Raw genomic sequence first — 15,010 nt, forward strand, 5'->3', positions numbered from 1 at the left:
TGTCGAGCCAAATATCAACACCGACTATCGAAAGTTCACATTTTTGTTACGCGATCTCGGATTCGGTGTAAAAACATCATATTTATCAGACGATGGGTCGGTAGGTGCATCTCTGCACCACATTCTCTGTGGCTGTGTTCAATTTGTTGCATCAAATTCATTCGTAGTATATTTTAAGAAAAGTCAAACAAAATCCAACCAAAACAAATCAAACAAAATTACTGAATATCTAAACAATCAACACAGATTTTTCTGTTGTTTTGAATTAGATACGATGAATGATTTGAGAAGAGCTCGTGCTAATACATCACAGCACCGAACCACGCAATTGAATCAAATCCAAAAACAGACGACTTACGAGCTCGAAATTTATGTGAAACACATACAATGTGCGTGCAATGAGAGCTATACTGCATGTTGATTTCGATTGAGATTCTGTTTGCGCAATTGAATACTTTTCTTTCAACTGTGTGTGCATTTCATTTGAACAGTCGTTACGTTTTCTTTTGGTTTCGAAAAATGTAATTGTATTTCTTCTTCTCTTTGCTCAAAAGGTTGATTTTTATTTGTATTTCAAATACAAAATGCGTACGCATGTGCAAGTACAACAGCGAATAACGTACGCTCATATAATCATAATTTCCATGGTGAGTTCATAAAAATAGTGCATTAAAAACAACACCAGGCAATTGTAATTTGTTTCGTGTATTTTACGTAAACAGATGTGCGGGATGTGGTTGTTGCAGCAATCGGTGAGCTACATAAATTCAGTTGAATCAACATGAAGAAAATTGAGAGTGAAGCGTGCGCGTTGCTACACATGTACACCCATTCAACGGAGGCTGTGTGCAATATAATTTTTGCAAATAAAAAGATTTTTCATGCGGTGGAGTTCTACAACGAAACTAAAAAAAAGTCACCATTTTCATTGCATATTTCACATTGCAAACTGATCGGCGGTAATTTACGACAATGCCGATTGAAAGATCTACCATCATTTTGAAAAAAAGTCATCGTTCGATGGATTAATTTGTATTTTGGTGCTTGCATCGAAAGTGCAACGAGATTTATGAGACGTAATGAATGAATTACCATATCTCTTTTTTACATCTCAAGTGTATCAATTGAGTTCAGAGGAACCGCCTTTCTTCCGCGGAAATCATAGTTCAATTGAAAAGCTAAATAACGCCGATTGAGTGTTTATTCCGGTAGTTCTTTATCTAAATCTTGAAGAAAAACGAACAAAAATCGAACGATTTTAAATCACTTGAGATGAGAACTATTTCAATAAATCATCTACAAAAATGATAATAAACACAAATGATTGAAATAGCATGCATTTAATGAGAAATAAAGGACGAATTTGAAAAAAACAACAACATGCTTACACGATGGAAATCGAGCATAACATGTAAATTACACTTAAAAGGAACATGCTGTAGTGTTGTTGTTTTTCTACCGTTTCGCGTTTCACCGTATTTTGATTTTCGTCATTGGTTTTGTTGTTGTCTTTTCTGCATTGAATTTCCGTTGGAACGGAATTTGCCCATCTGTTTTTCGAAATGTGACTTGCACATCTTTCCAATTCCATCATCGTGTAATATATTATATAAGATCACCATTTGGCCATTCAATTTATACACCCATACGGCGCACATACGTGACAAAAGTGTCAGTGCATACGAGCAATGATTTTTATTTGGCTTGAAGAAAAACGATATGGCTTGTGCCAACAACTTTATATTGATGGAGATGAAAAAAAAACAATCCAGCACTAAAATAACAAACCACCAAAAAAAAGTTTGATATCGCACCGCAAAGGAAGCGAAAATATTTTGGAATTTGCCGGTATTCCTTTAAAACACACCAAACCAAAACAAACACCATTCGTAATGCATTTCAAATCGGGAGAAAGAGGCGTTGGGGAGAGAAAGAGACGTTGAAAATCGCTTGCGCACAACCATTTGATGATGTTTTTTTTGTTCCATGTTTCATGTCGATTTTTTGGAGAGAAATCAACGGTTTTTTTCTTCGTAGATGAAAACATACATATCCGGTTGTGAAGTATACTTTCGAAATATCGTACATACCGATCGTGTGTCGTTCATTTTATTCTAATAAATTTATGACGCTCTGTGAGTCTATGACACAAGTCACACTTGCGCCTGTTTTTAAAAAAAATTACCTTTTATAACGTTATGTCATACCAGATCATCGGAATGTTAACTAGATTTGATTGCGGAAATCACTAGGGAACATGTACTATTCGATGTAAGACAAGAACCTACCAGAAATGCACCGCACGTGATCCAATTAGGTGAGAGAAATATGATGGATTACCGTCATTCTGATCTAATTTCGAATATCATATGTTATGGTTTCTTTCTAAATGAGGGTCGAATGATAAATTACATCGATTTCCGTTAATATTTCAATTAAAGTTTTTTATTTATTTGCCAAAAAAGGAACTAGACGAAAAAAAAAATTCTGATCATATATGCGATCACAAAAATGCTTAATGTGTGACAAGTTTTAGCTGTGGTGAATGTGGGAACGATGAACAAAACGAGATTTAACAATATTCCTAAATAAATATATAAATATAATAAATTTTTTGAAATTGTGTAAAATTGATTTGGTGTCGATAGTTTGTTTGTTTGTTTGAAAAAATTAATTCCATTAGTTTTGTTGAAAAAATTGATGTGAAAACTAAGGTGGATCAAAAAGCACAAATTGACTATTATGAATTGTTATCTAATCATGTATTACAATTGTCGACGAATTTGTCAGATCAAATCCACAAAATTTCCATTTTCGTTCGACAGCTATTGGCGGCTCATCAGCATTTGGCTGACTATCCATTTCGATGAATACGCTCTTATAGCGACGCAAAATGTTTTCAACATCTTTGTCGTGTATCGGCATCGAAACTTGTTGAACATACGTTATAATATTTTCCAGACTAGCACCGAACGGATGTACAACAAGAAATGACGAAATCAATCCAATTAAACGCGCCGCATCCACGTCAATCATTTGATGATTGTCGTCGTCGTTTATATTTTCATTTTCAACCGATTCCGATGGTTTCACACCAATGGTATATTTAGAATCAATGAGTTTTGATGGTTTTTCCGGCACATCACAATCACCATCATCAACATAGACTACGTCTTTATCACTAACACTCGATTTGGAAGCATGATCGGTTGAGATTGAGGTAACTGGACCCTTTGATGCTTCTACAATTCGAGTTTTTAACAGCAATTCCTTAACATTTGCTTGCTTCAATTTATCTTCCAATTCGCTGATTTTTGTGAGATTCTCTTTTTCTTTGGTTTTATTTTCAAGCAATTGCGTTTGAAGATTACGTATTGTCTCGTGCAACACTTTTAGCTGCTGTTCTCTTACATCTAAGGCTTTCGAGCTATGTGCATAGGCCATTGTATCAGACTTTTTACTTTCATTTTCCTGAAATCGAACATTTCGATTAGAATTCCTATCCGTTTTTATTTTGCACATTTGATTTTTTGTTACTTTTTTTGTGTTTACCGTACCTTGGAACTGTTTTTTGGTCGTTTACCGTAGCGTAAGCTAGCTGCATCGTCTTCGTCAGACATGTCCATTTCATCCGTGTCATGGCTTTCAAGTGATTCCAGGGGCACTTGTATTTCCTGTTTTATGATCACGAACAAGAAAATAAAGCACCAAATTAATCAAATTGCTTTCGAATCGGAATGAATTTTGCATTTTTGGCAAGAGAATTTTTAATTTGGGCTAAAACGGAAATTTTTCATTTTGAAAAGTTGAATATTTGTGTTCGATCAACGAATATTTGGATCAAATTACTTTTTTGTTTGTGCTTAATTTCAAAATATGCGATAAAAAAATCGCAAAAATTTCCTTAAATTTAAAGAAGAATACATTCAATATTTCAATAATTGTCTAATTTGCACGAGCAAAAAAAAATGAATCAAAGCTGCTGTTTGGAGCTGTATCAACAGGATACTAATTCAAAACTTACCTTGAAATTTAAATTTTTTTTTTGTTAATTTGGATTTAAAAAAGTATGAAAAACAAATCGCTATTTATATGTTTTTTTTTTTTCGGAAATAGACTGAGGTAATAGAATACAATAAATGAAAGCAATTTTTTTTAACTATTCAAATAGGACTACGTGCATGGCAAAAAAGCAGCCCGAATTTTGTACTGATTTTTTTTTTTTTTGTTTCAAAGTCTACGTTTAATATCATTGTTTTTGACTATGAAATGAATGCACAAACACACAAAAAAATATTTAAATTCAACTACGATCAAAGTATATTTCAAGCACTATTTATTTATCGCTAATTGTTGTTGGTGAATGAAAGTGATGAATGTTTGAGATTTGAAAAAAAAAAAAAAATGACAAACGAAAAATGATGATGAAAATGAAATCGAAAAAGAGTGAGCAAATAAAAATGAAGATAGTTGTTGGTGTTTTGTGTACATACCAGTGATTGTTTCTTCCACACATCGATATTCTTTCGCTGAGCTTTCGTAAAATGATCCCAGACCTTCTTGTGACTAGCGGCCCCAAACACTCTTTCTAATGTTAATTCTATTTAATTGACCAAAATATCAATATTTGATTTATGGTTGTGTTTGTGTTGTAACTCTTTCGATTTGAGAGACTAGACCCATAATGCATATATGTATTTGTTTATTCATTCGTTTTTTTAGGTTTTTTTTTTGGTTGTTTACAATTCATAAAATGTATTAAATATTTCGATAAATTACATGTCTTTTTGTAAAACAAAAAATAAAAATAAAAACATTTAAAAAAAACAACAAAAATTCTTTGGCTTAACAGACATAAAATTGTTAAATCAAAATCGTTTGAATGAAAAAGTCGCACTTTTCACGACTGGAAGCGATGTCGCTGTCCATCGTAGAAAGTTTGATGTCTTTCATATCCCAGATGTAAAAAAAAAATCAAATTAGCATCATTCAAAAGCATTAATACGATGTGTGAAATATTTCAAGAAATTCAGCTTTGGCAGGTCAACAACGAAAGCAAATGTTCAGAAAAACCGCAAAGCATTGATACGTTTGACAAAAAGGCAAGTGATGAACACAAAGCGATATTGCACGTGTATTGATGGGCACGACTGGGCAAACAGCCTTTTGCAAATGCATTTCAACAACAATCATCATAAAAACTTACGACACAAAGAACATTTACGCCAAATCAATAGTTTTGATTGCATCAGTCGTATCCATCAAATGTACACTGCAGCATTTTACCACACCGTTTGACTACATGTCAAATTCACATTACAAGTCATGAACAATTCGTGACTGCAAATATTTACCGACCCCTTTAATTTATTGCCCACTAATAAGCCAGCACCTCCAAAAATTTATTACAAAAAGAAACCAATGACTGAAACACATCTACAACTTGGTGTTTTTATGATTACACAAAAATACATATTAAACTGAATCGCAATGTGATTTGTACGTGATGTGAAAACTAACTGAGATCTAAACTTAAGAAAAATATGAAATAACTGAGAAAAAAAGAGCGGTGTATCCCCATTGCGCCATTTATTTTTAGGAAATTATGCGTTACCTTTTCAAACTATTGCAAATACATGTTCAATCCAGATGTAAAGAGACGATTTTGGATCGTGTGCGATTTTTGAGTCTTTTTTTTAATTCAATGTACGTGAAAATGTAATTTTGTGTTTGTGTGTGTTTATATGTGTGAGAAAGAGATATATAGAAAAAAGAGTATTGTGGTGTTCAAACGAAGACAATAAACCAAAGAACTTTCCAAGGAAATGTGAGTGGTTGAAAAAAAAGGGGAAGGGTCTGTTTTGTAGAAAAAGTTTTATTTTCTTTTTCAATTTTGTATACGTGTGTGTGTGTTTGTGTTTTTTAATTAGGTGCATAAACTAAATGATCGAATTGATTTATTATTAGCATGCATTAGCTCCTTTCATTTGTTCCTCGTCCAATGAGCGTGACCTCATTGCAGAGGTCAATATACTCATCAATAAAATGTGTTTGATTTGTAGTTGTTGTTTCATTCAAAAAAAAAAAATCCTCACCTGATAACTACATAAAGGAGCTCATGTTTGCTTATATTCTGTGTAATGTGTATGTTGAGCTTGTACTCAATTATCGAAACGATTCTAACATTTTAATTTACAGTTAAAAACAACCACGCATACACACGCTACACTGATTCATTCAAATAACATCGCAACGAAAAAAAAAGAGAGAATAAACTCAAATAAATTTAGATGAATTGTAATACTTACGTTGTGTTGACAAATTTTGCATTTGCTTGCGATGAATTTCTTTGGCTTTGTTCAATTCATCTTCGTACACTGATTTTTCGCTCAATAATCGACGAATATGAGCATTTGTACTCTGAATCATCGAATAAAATGTATTTGAATTTTTCTTATTGCAATCGCCCCGTTCAAGCCATGTTATAAATATTTGCACTGCTTTCGAAAATGTGTCATCTTGTTTGAGTTTTTCAGCAATCGCGGCGGCTTCATGTTCGCTAAAGTAAACAATCGGTGGCGATAACTTTGAACGATCACGTTCAAGACGTTCGCGATGTCTTTGCTCACGTTGCCATTGTCGTTGTTTGCACTCAAATTCGTATTGATCGTCTCTGGCTTGTGCAAAGTCCACATGTAAACGTCCACAATTCGGTGAGTCTGTTAGATTATTGATGCGAATACGATAACCGCTTAAGTAAATAGCCGAGTCAACCGATGCTTCAAACACGAATCGAATGTGACAGAAATTCTTTTTCGATAAACGTAATGTGGTTATTTCACCGCATCGTTCAAACACATCTTTAATTATCTCTTCGCTGATGTTCTCCGGCAAGCCACCAACGAATACCGTTCGACAGCCGCTCGGACGTTCGCGTGTCGATGGCGGCGGTGCATTTGGATTCGGTGGCAGTAGCACACACGATTTACATGTTATCGTTTCTTTAACAATGCCAGACGAATTGGTGGATGACAATGTTGTTGAGATTGCCGATGTGGTATTTGTATCGCTTAAATTAGCCGTTGATACGGTTGATGTTTGTACGGATTGTAATTGATTGAGAAGGGAAAATTGTGGGAGTGTTTGTACTATAGATGATGCATCACGCACCATATTCATAACACCAGGCATCATCATAAGATTTTGTGATGGAATTCCCATATTGTACATTATATCACATGGATTAAATGTTGAATAATTCTTTTCGCAATTCTCATCGATTTTACGAACACTTTGTGTTGATGCCAAACTCAATTCACTGCCAGACGGACTTTGAATGAACGACTGTGTATCACGTTCATCGTTCAATGTTTCCAAATCCATTGGGCCAGAACCGATTTGACAAAGTTTCGTTGTTGTTCGATTGAATTCCAAGGCATTTTCGGCTAGTGCTGTTGTTGCCGCAGCTGCTGCATTGTGCGCGGAAAATAAACCAGCTGTAACAGCTTGATTGGCTGCCGCCAAAGTTGGAAGAAAATGATTTCCATTTGCCAAATTGGTTAGCAACGGCACTGAAACAAAAATAAGAATACACACAATATGATAAACGTCGTGTTAAATGAGGTACATTTTGTTTAATCAATAAATCATTGAGCGTACAAAGCCAATTATACTTAATTATCATTTCCTTTGGCATTTGAGATAGTGACTTTTTTTCGCTCCTCAAAATGAATTTAACAAGATGATTTTCACTTACGCATTGCTGGCAATGCATTGTTTGCTATTGTCGGATAGTTATACGACATGTTTTAAATGAGATCTTTTAAATATTTTTTAGTTTTTTGGTCATCGTCATTCTTTTGCCTTTGCAAATTTTTTGTCTGCACTGTCACTGCACAAATTTTTCGTTCTGTTTTTTATTTCTATTTTTGTTCTAATTGTTCGATTGACAAAACACATGACAGTTGTTATGACAGTATACTGTTATTGGCCCCCTGGCGTTAGTATTATGTAGTCTGATTTGAATTCAATTACAATTTCTGTTGACATCCAAATTGCAAACATTTAACACATTTTTATAGAATTTAGAATCTTATATTCGATATTTCATTGGAGAACGAAATTATCACATTTCTCATACTAAATCTGAAATCGGAAAGCTGAATGTTGAACTTTACATGAAATTTATGCAAACTATAGGTGATTTCTTGGCAAAACTTTGAAGTTTCTTTCTCTTTTTGGGAATCAGTGTCCGTGAAATTGAAACATTTCCTTTGGAAAATGTTGTGGACATTTCTTTTTCGCTCAAATTTAGATATAATCGACCTCGACATACCCTGCTCACATTTGGCAAACTGAATCGGGTTGAGTTTGGTTTTCATGCTGTAGGCAAATGCCGCCTTGCATTTCAGGTTTTTTTTTAATTTAACATATATTATAAATGAAACATGATATAATTGTGTGTTCTTTCCACATTGTTTGGAAAAATTAATTTTCAAAATACGCATGAAACTGTTAAACATTGATATTAGTTGTAAGGACAAGCTATAAATCCGTAAAAATGGTATAATTTTTATGGTTGAAAAAAGTAATATTGTATCGAATAGTCGAAGCTCCAAAAATTCCAATTCATGAAATGAAATAATAAAAATGTTCAATCATTTTCGGTTTTTTTTTCAAACCTGTCCGTATTTTCAATTCAACAAACATAGATGACATATACAAACGATAACATGATCCCTCTGGTGTTAGTAGTTTGAAGTATTCTAGTTTGAATGAATTTGAATTGAAATAATTGAATTTTAAATAATTTCTGTATCAATAGTTCGTCTTATTTGTAGAAAAAATGTTAAAATGCAAAAACTTAAATTTCTATGCAAAAATCTCTAAAAATAATTAAATATTTATACCAAATTCGCCTATTTCGCGGCACATTTTCAAATGGTCAGCTGTACACTTGGCAATGTGGTTGCTTCAAACGCATCCATTGTTGACAGGTCGCAAATATCATGGTTCGCCATATTGAATCGGCTATATTTCCGGCTTCATAAGTCTTTTTCGCCTTTCAACCATTCTTTTTGTATTTGCTGCGTAAACATGCCAGGTTTAAACAATAAGGTGAGTCGTGAAATAAATCGAAAAAATACCGAAAAATTGTGAAAAATTGATTAAAAACGCTCATTAAGTGTACAATAATCATCAATCAAGTGAAGAAAATAAAAAAATCCAAAAAAATTTATCGAATTTTTTGAAAAATGTTCGGTGCTAAAATACCATTAGACAATGCCTTGCACGTGTATATAGTGTGCTGAACGAATACGATTTCATTGATATGCGGTTTGACTGAAATCATTTGCCTATCAAATAAGAATTGAATTTGGATAAAATTTTGTTTTTAATTTTAAACCCGAATAAGTTGAACTTTTATTTTCTTCACATTGAATTATGATGTTGGAGAAAAAATCGCGTTTTTTGTGCAATGCAAACATAACCTCAACATATTCTAAAATGAAATTTTGTATGAATTTTGCAGGCAGTAATCATTGACGGTCGTGGCCACTTGGTCGGACGTCTTGCTTCAGTAGTTGCCAAAAACCTTTTGCAAGGTGGCAAAGTCGTCGTTGTACGATGCGAAGAATTGACTCTTTCCGGTCACTTCTATAGGTATGTACGATTTTTGCACCGTTTTTTTTCAACGCAGTTTTATGTTTTGCATGACGTTTGTCGTTGTGCATGGAATTTCACCATATCAGTACTTGAATTGCATCATGCTAATCCATTTATTTTTCTTCTTCTTCAATTTCAGAAATAAAATCAAGTATTTGAACTACTTGCGCAAGCGATGCAACGTTAACCCAGCTCGCGGACCATTCCACTTCAGAGCTCCATGCCGTATCTTCTTCAAGGCTGTCCGAGGTATACATTCGAAATAGATTTAATTGTTTTGTGCATTTACCAGTGAAGTTTTCTTTTTGGTGATGATTACACTTTCTTACCTACATTATATGATTTGTATGTGATATGACAACTTAATGCATCTGATAGATTCTAACCTCATTTCAATACTATGTTTTTTTGCCGTTATATCGTTGTTCTAATAAATGTTGTGTTTTTCTTTTCATTTTGTGCATCGTTTTAGGAATGATCCCACACAAGACTCTCCGCGGTCAAGCCGCATTGAAGCGTTTGCGTGTGTTTGACGGTATTCCACCAGCATACGAGAAGAAACGTCGTGTCTGTGTTCCAACTGCCCTTAGAGTGTTGTGCTTGCGATCAGATCGCAAATACTGCAAAATTGGCCGTTTGTCACATGAAGTCGGTTGGCAATACCAAGATGTTGTCAAGAACTTGGAACGTAAACGTAAGGCTAAGTTGGCACTTCATCTTAAACAAATGAAAGTCAACAATAAATTGACGAAACTAGCACGCAAAAACATCGAAAAAGTTGCTGCTCCACACACCGCCGTCATCCGATCATTGGGCTATCAATAAACCAGTTTAACAGCACTTAATCTTAACATCAACATTAAGTTTGGCAGTTTTTATTAAAAACAACAACAACAACATAAAACAATTCCCAGATACGAATTGATTACATTGAAATAATGTAACTGTTAATTCTGTTTTGAAAGAATAAAACCAATTGTGAAGAAGACTATACGAAAATTTGTTTTTGTTTTGTTTAAACCAGTTGGATTGGCAAATCGGCGCAAAAATTCATTGAACCTTTTCTTTTGTTTTTGTTTTCATTACTTATGTTTTTATTTACTTTCTTCTTAGGCGCATTCTTGTTTATTTGGTTTGTATACTTTTTCAACAAATTTCGATCACAATGAATGTGAATATTTGCCCATCTTTAATCCATGCAAGATAATGGTTCTATACCAAAACTGAAATCAAAAATCATGTAAATCGAAAGAAACTAACTCCGACATCGATTTTGTTTCACATCTATGCTTTATTCAAAATTAATTCAATGTTGGTCTCTGACTTGGTATTTTCAGTTTTTCTTATAGTCTATGTAAAAGAAATCCATACATTTTCTTTATTATTCTTCTTTATAAAGAATTTCATTTTCTTTATTATTCTTCATATATGCTTCTGATAATTTTATCTTAAAATAAAATACTGGCAAGTACTTGTCAATTAATTAGTTTTAAAAAAGATCATTCAATGCCTTACAATAATTATGTTGCAAAAGAGGTTTGTATTATTCCATGAACTCAATTTGATTAATTCTGTATTTGCCGGTTTTTCCATCGTCAAATTTGAGAGTGAACATGCGATTTTTTTCAATCGAATCAATTATTGCTGTTGAGCCGCAATGTAAACCAACCAAAACGCGAACCATTTTTCCGAGTTTTCTATTATCGTTCAGCCGCTGCGGTTCGATAGCAAATGATACCATGTCATTTTTGTTTTCCAAGTGCTCGTCATTTTTGGCACTGTGGACGTCTGGCTTCACCGCATTGCTGTCAACACTGTGTGAAATGTTCAGAATATTTGGGCTGTGTTGACCGTTCGTATTGTTTAGATTGTCAAACTTTTTGCGTACATCTCTACAAATGTCGTGGATTTGAAACGTCAAATGGTTGCTGGTTTGCATGTCCAATCCATCATATGTATCGCGTAGAAAATCAACGAGCCGATCAACCTTTTCGATTTTTTGTGTGATTGGCGAATACAATGCATCCAATATTTTATTCACACGATCACATCGTTCATTCAGTGGTGTTTTATTTAACTTGGCCTCAACAAGTTTTCCAATTTGCTTAAATGATTCTTCGTTCATTTCTTGTATCAAATTATCCATTCCGAATTGAAAATTTTAACACGATGAAAATTGAGAACTCTTTCACAATCAGTGCTTAACAATACGTTCAGTTTTGTTGTCCTTCGCTCAATGTGTTTCAGTCTACAGTTTAATGTCAAAATGTGCCTGTATATTGTTATGCGATTAAGTTTCAATATTGTTTATTTAATTTGTATGTGTTGGTGCCAGTCCTAAAAATATGTCCTTTGACTTTTTTGCAGACAGAATTTTGACGTTTGATTTTTTTTTTGCATTTTTAGAAAATAGAAAAAATTAAAATTTAAATTAATAGAACAAAAATCTGAAAAAAATAATAATCTGAAAATTGGTTCCACCATAATTTTATTAATCGAAAAAGCTGTAAAAAAAAACAGAAATATTAACCAAATTCACTTAATATAATTGTTCGGTTGGGTCATTGCCGAACATGGCATTCCACGAACATGGCGACACCAATTTAAAGCCACCTTGGTCCGAACTTTGTGCCAAAATTCCACCGAGAAGTGAATTCAAATGATAAACCATTTCAGCTGCATCATTTCTATTATCACCTTCTGCTGTGTACTTGAAGAATATACAACTGGACACCGATTCGCCGATTTGTTTGTACAATTTCAATGCAAATCCGCCGCCGTGAATAATTTTGTTATTTTCATCCCATTTGATCCAACTGCCATTTTCAAGCTGCGCCTTGCATTCTTTTTGACATTGATTATTAGCCAAATACATGAATTTCGTCGTTCCAATTGCATGTTGCTCGTGTGAAAACATTCCAGTTAAAATGACGATTTGTTGCACCTGTTGATCTTTCAGGAGCTCAATCAATTCGCCAAAAAACGCCGTTAGACATTTGCCTGCCACGAGCGGCGATCGTAGTTGAAAGCATGCCAAGCGTTTTGCTTCACTAACAAATAGTTCACAGGCAGTTGTTATGTTTGCAGACGGTGATGAGGCATCCGATACCGTTTTGTGGTCAAACGCACGTGGACCTAGTATTGGAATTATCGCCGTCTGAAAATAATAGGAACGACTTTAGAAATCGGACAAGATGAATGAATCCAATTGTACTCACATGCCATACGGTGGCAACCTTTTTCATTTCTAATGTGGATATCAGAAAATCAACAGCCAATTGAGCCACATTTCCCACACATACACTTGGAAACACAACTGAATATCCATTCAAGTTGATTTTCTCATCAAACACAAATGTTTTCTGAAAATTGATAAAGTTTTTATGAAAAATTCTCTTTAAGGGGCAAAAAAATCTCTTACCTGCATTTTTACAGTCGTTTTTTCTTCTCTCGATTGTTTTTATTTGAAATGTTTGCGTATTATTCGTCTTCGCCGGTTTTACAATGACTTGACATTTCATATGAACAGTCAAACGCAAATACATTTGAAATGATTTGTCAATGGTTGGCAGCATTGCGCATTCATTTGAAGAGAAGGTTATGTCGTTGAAAATATATGAAATTTTTTTCGATAAAATTGTAAAAATATCGACCGTGTCCCATTTGAAATTGGGAGTCCAGTAAAAAATCATGAAATTTTCAAAATATCATTTATTTTTTACAAACAAAAAGTGGAACAAGGTAGATGGAATTCAAATTCGAGTCTCAGAATTTCATGGCAACGAAGCATAGTAATAAAAATTAATTGTATTGGAAGTATAAATTAAAACGTAAGGATTTTTCACTGAAATTAGGCATTTATTTCAAGAGAATGGTACACATTTTTTTATTCAAAGTATTGTCCTTCGCTAGCCACTACTTTTTCCCATTTTCCAGGCAATTCATGGATTCCGTGCCAAAAAAATGGTTGTTGTTTTGAACGAAACCACGAACCGACCCAATTTGCGATTTCCTCCGAAGAAGTGAAGCGTTTGCCTGCCAATTCGTTTTGCATCGCTCGAAACAAGTAGTAATCAGAAGGAGCAATGTCTGGTGAATACGGCGGGTGGGGTAAGACTTCCCACTTAGTTGTTTCGAAGTATTGTTTGACGACATTCGCAACATGTGGCCGAGCATTGCCATGAAGAAGAATTAACCGGTTGTGTTTTTCCCTCCATTCTTTTCGATCTTTGTCCAATGCTCGCTCCAATCGCATCAGTTGTAGTCGATAGCGATCTTCTGTGACTGTTTCACCCGGTTCCAGCAGCTCATAATACACGATACCCTTTTGATCCCACCAAACACAGAGCATTACCTTGAAACCATGAATATCTTCCTTTGCTTGCGATGGTCCTGGTTCGCCGCGTCGAACGTATGATTTTTTTCGCTTTGGGTTATCGTAGTGGATCCACTTTTCATCGCCCGTAACAATTCGATCCAAAAATGACTCGCTTTTTTGTCTTGCGAGCAGCATTTCACAGATGGTAAAACGCCTTTCAACATCTCTCGGTTTCAATTCGTGCGGCAACCAGTTTCCAAATTTTTGGATGAACCCTAATGCTTTTAAACGTTGTGAAATGGTTGCTTGAGTTACTCCCAATGATTTAGCGAGTTCTCCTTGCGTTTGGCATGGATCTTCATTGAGTAACAATTCCAATTCTTCATCCTCAAATTTTTTCGGCTGGCCTGGACGCTCTTTGTCTTCCGTGTCAAAATCACCACTTCTGAATCTTCTAAACCATTTTTCACATACACTTATTGAAATTGAATATTTGGGATACGTTTCCGACAACAAACGATGACATTCAGCAGCACTTTTCTTTTGATTAAAGTACAAAAGCATTTCTTCCCGCAAATGCTGTTTTGTTGGAACGTAATTCGACATTTTAATCGCAATAAAAAACTTGTGTGTGCAGAATTGTTTTCACTTTGACAGATCGAATTTAGTAAATTTTTTGACGCTCTTTAAGATACAACAGCTTTCACTGTCCAAACAATTGCATGTGTGATAGATATGAAGTTAGATACGAATCCTTACGTTTTAATTTATACTTCCAATATTAAAAATTGATACGTGATTTTCGATCAAATTTTTTTCTGTTTGAAGAATGAACTTTTGAGTCGCACATTCCTTTGGTCGCCACTATCAATTCTATTTGATATTTTTCAATATATGATTGATATGCGATCGAGTTCAATTGACAATTTCAATGCGATGGTATTTTAAACAGTTGGTACTTGATGCATTATGCATACATGCACATGTGTGTTTGTGTGTATAAACAAATCAAGCGTTACGCATGTG

General features: G+C 34.3%; 3 protein-coding genes across 3 annotated transcripts; 1 reads left to right on the plus strand and 2 right to left on the minus strand.

Moving 5' to 3' along the window:
• Positions 1–2,500: 2,500 nt before the first annotated feature.
• LOC116339773 (ecto-NOX disulfide-thiol exchanger 2) lies at positions 2,501–7,918 on the minus strand. The gene is made up of 5 exons (XM_031765811.1): positions 7,757–7,918; positions 6,309–7,571; positions 4,494–4,600; positions 3,558–3,674; positions 2,501–3,471 (listed from the first exon to the last, which is right to left on the minus strand). The coding sequence occupies exons 1-5, from the start codon at positions 7,803–7,805 to the stop codon at positions 2,755–2,757; spliced, it is 2,253 nt and encodes a 750-aa protein (XP_031621671.1). The 5' UTR covers positions 7,806–7,918; the 3' UTR covers positions 2,501–2,754.
• A 1,097-nt stretch (positions 7,919–9,015) lies between these two features.
• LOC116339740 (60S ribosomal protein L13a) lies at positions 9,016–10,661 on the plus strand. Its single transcript, XM_031765774.1, has 4 exons — positions 9,016–9,117; positions 9,533–9,663; positions 9,806–9,915; positions 10,139–10,661. The coding sequence occupies exons 1-4, from the start codon at positions 9,097–9,099 to the stop codon at positions 10,489–10,491; spliced, it is 615 nt and encodes a 204-aa protein (XP_031621634.1). The 5' UTR covers positions 9,016–9,096; the 3' UTR covers positions 10,492–10,661.
• A 1,453-nt stretch (positions 10,662–12,114) lies between these two features.
• Positions 12,115–13,202, minus strand: LOC116339493 (proteasome assembly chaperone 2). Its single transcript, XM_031765396.1, has 3 exons — positions 13,088–13,202; positions 12,885–13,028; positions 12,115–12,823 (listed from the first exon to the last, which is right to left on the minus strand). Exons 1-3 carry the CDS (start codon positions 13,091–13,093, stop codon positions 12,206–12,208), a joined length of 768 nt encoding a protein of 255 aa, XP_031621256.1. The 5' UTR covers positions 13,094–13,202; the 3' UTR covers positions 12,115–12,205.
• Between the last annotated feature and the right edge of the window lie 1,808 nt (positions 13,203–15,010).

Source organism: Contarinia nasturtii, unplaced genomic scaffold (assembly GCF_009176525.2).
Source record: "Contarinia nasturtii isolate CC-2019 unplaced genomic scaffold, AAFC_CNas_1.1 Cnas_scaffold_533, whole genome shotgun sequence".
Lineage (NCBI taxonomy): Eukaryota > Metazoa > Arthropoda > Insecta > Diptera > Cecidomyiidae > Contarinia > Contarinia nasturtii.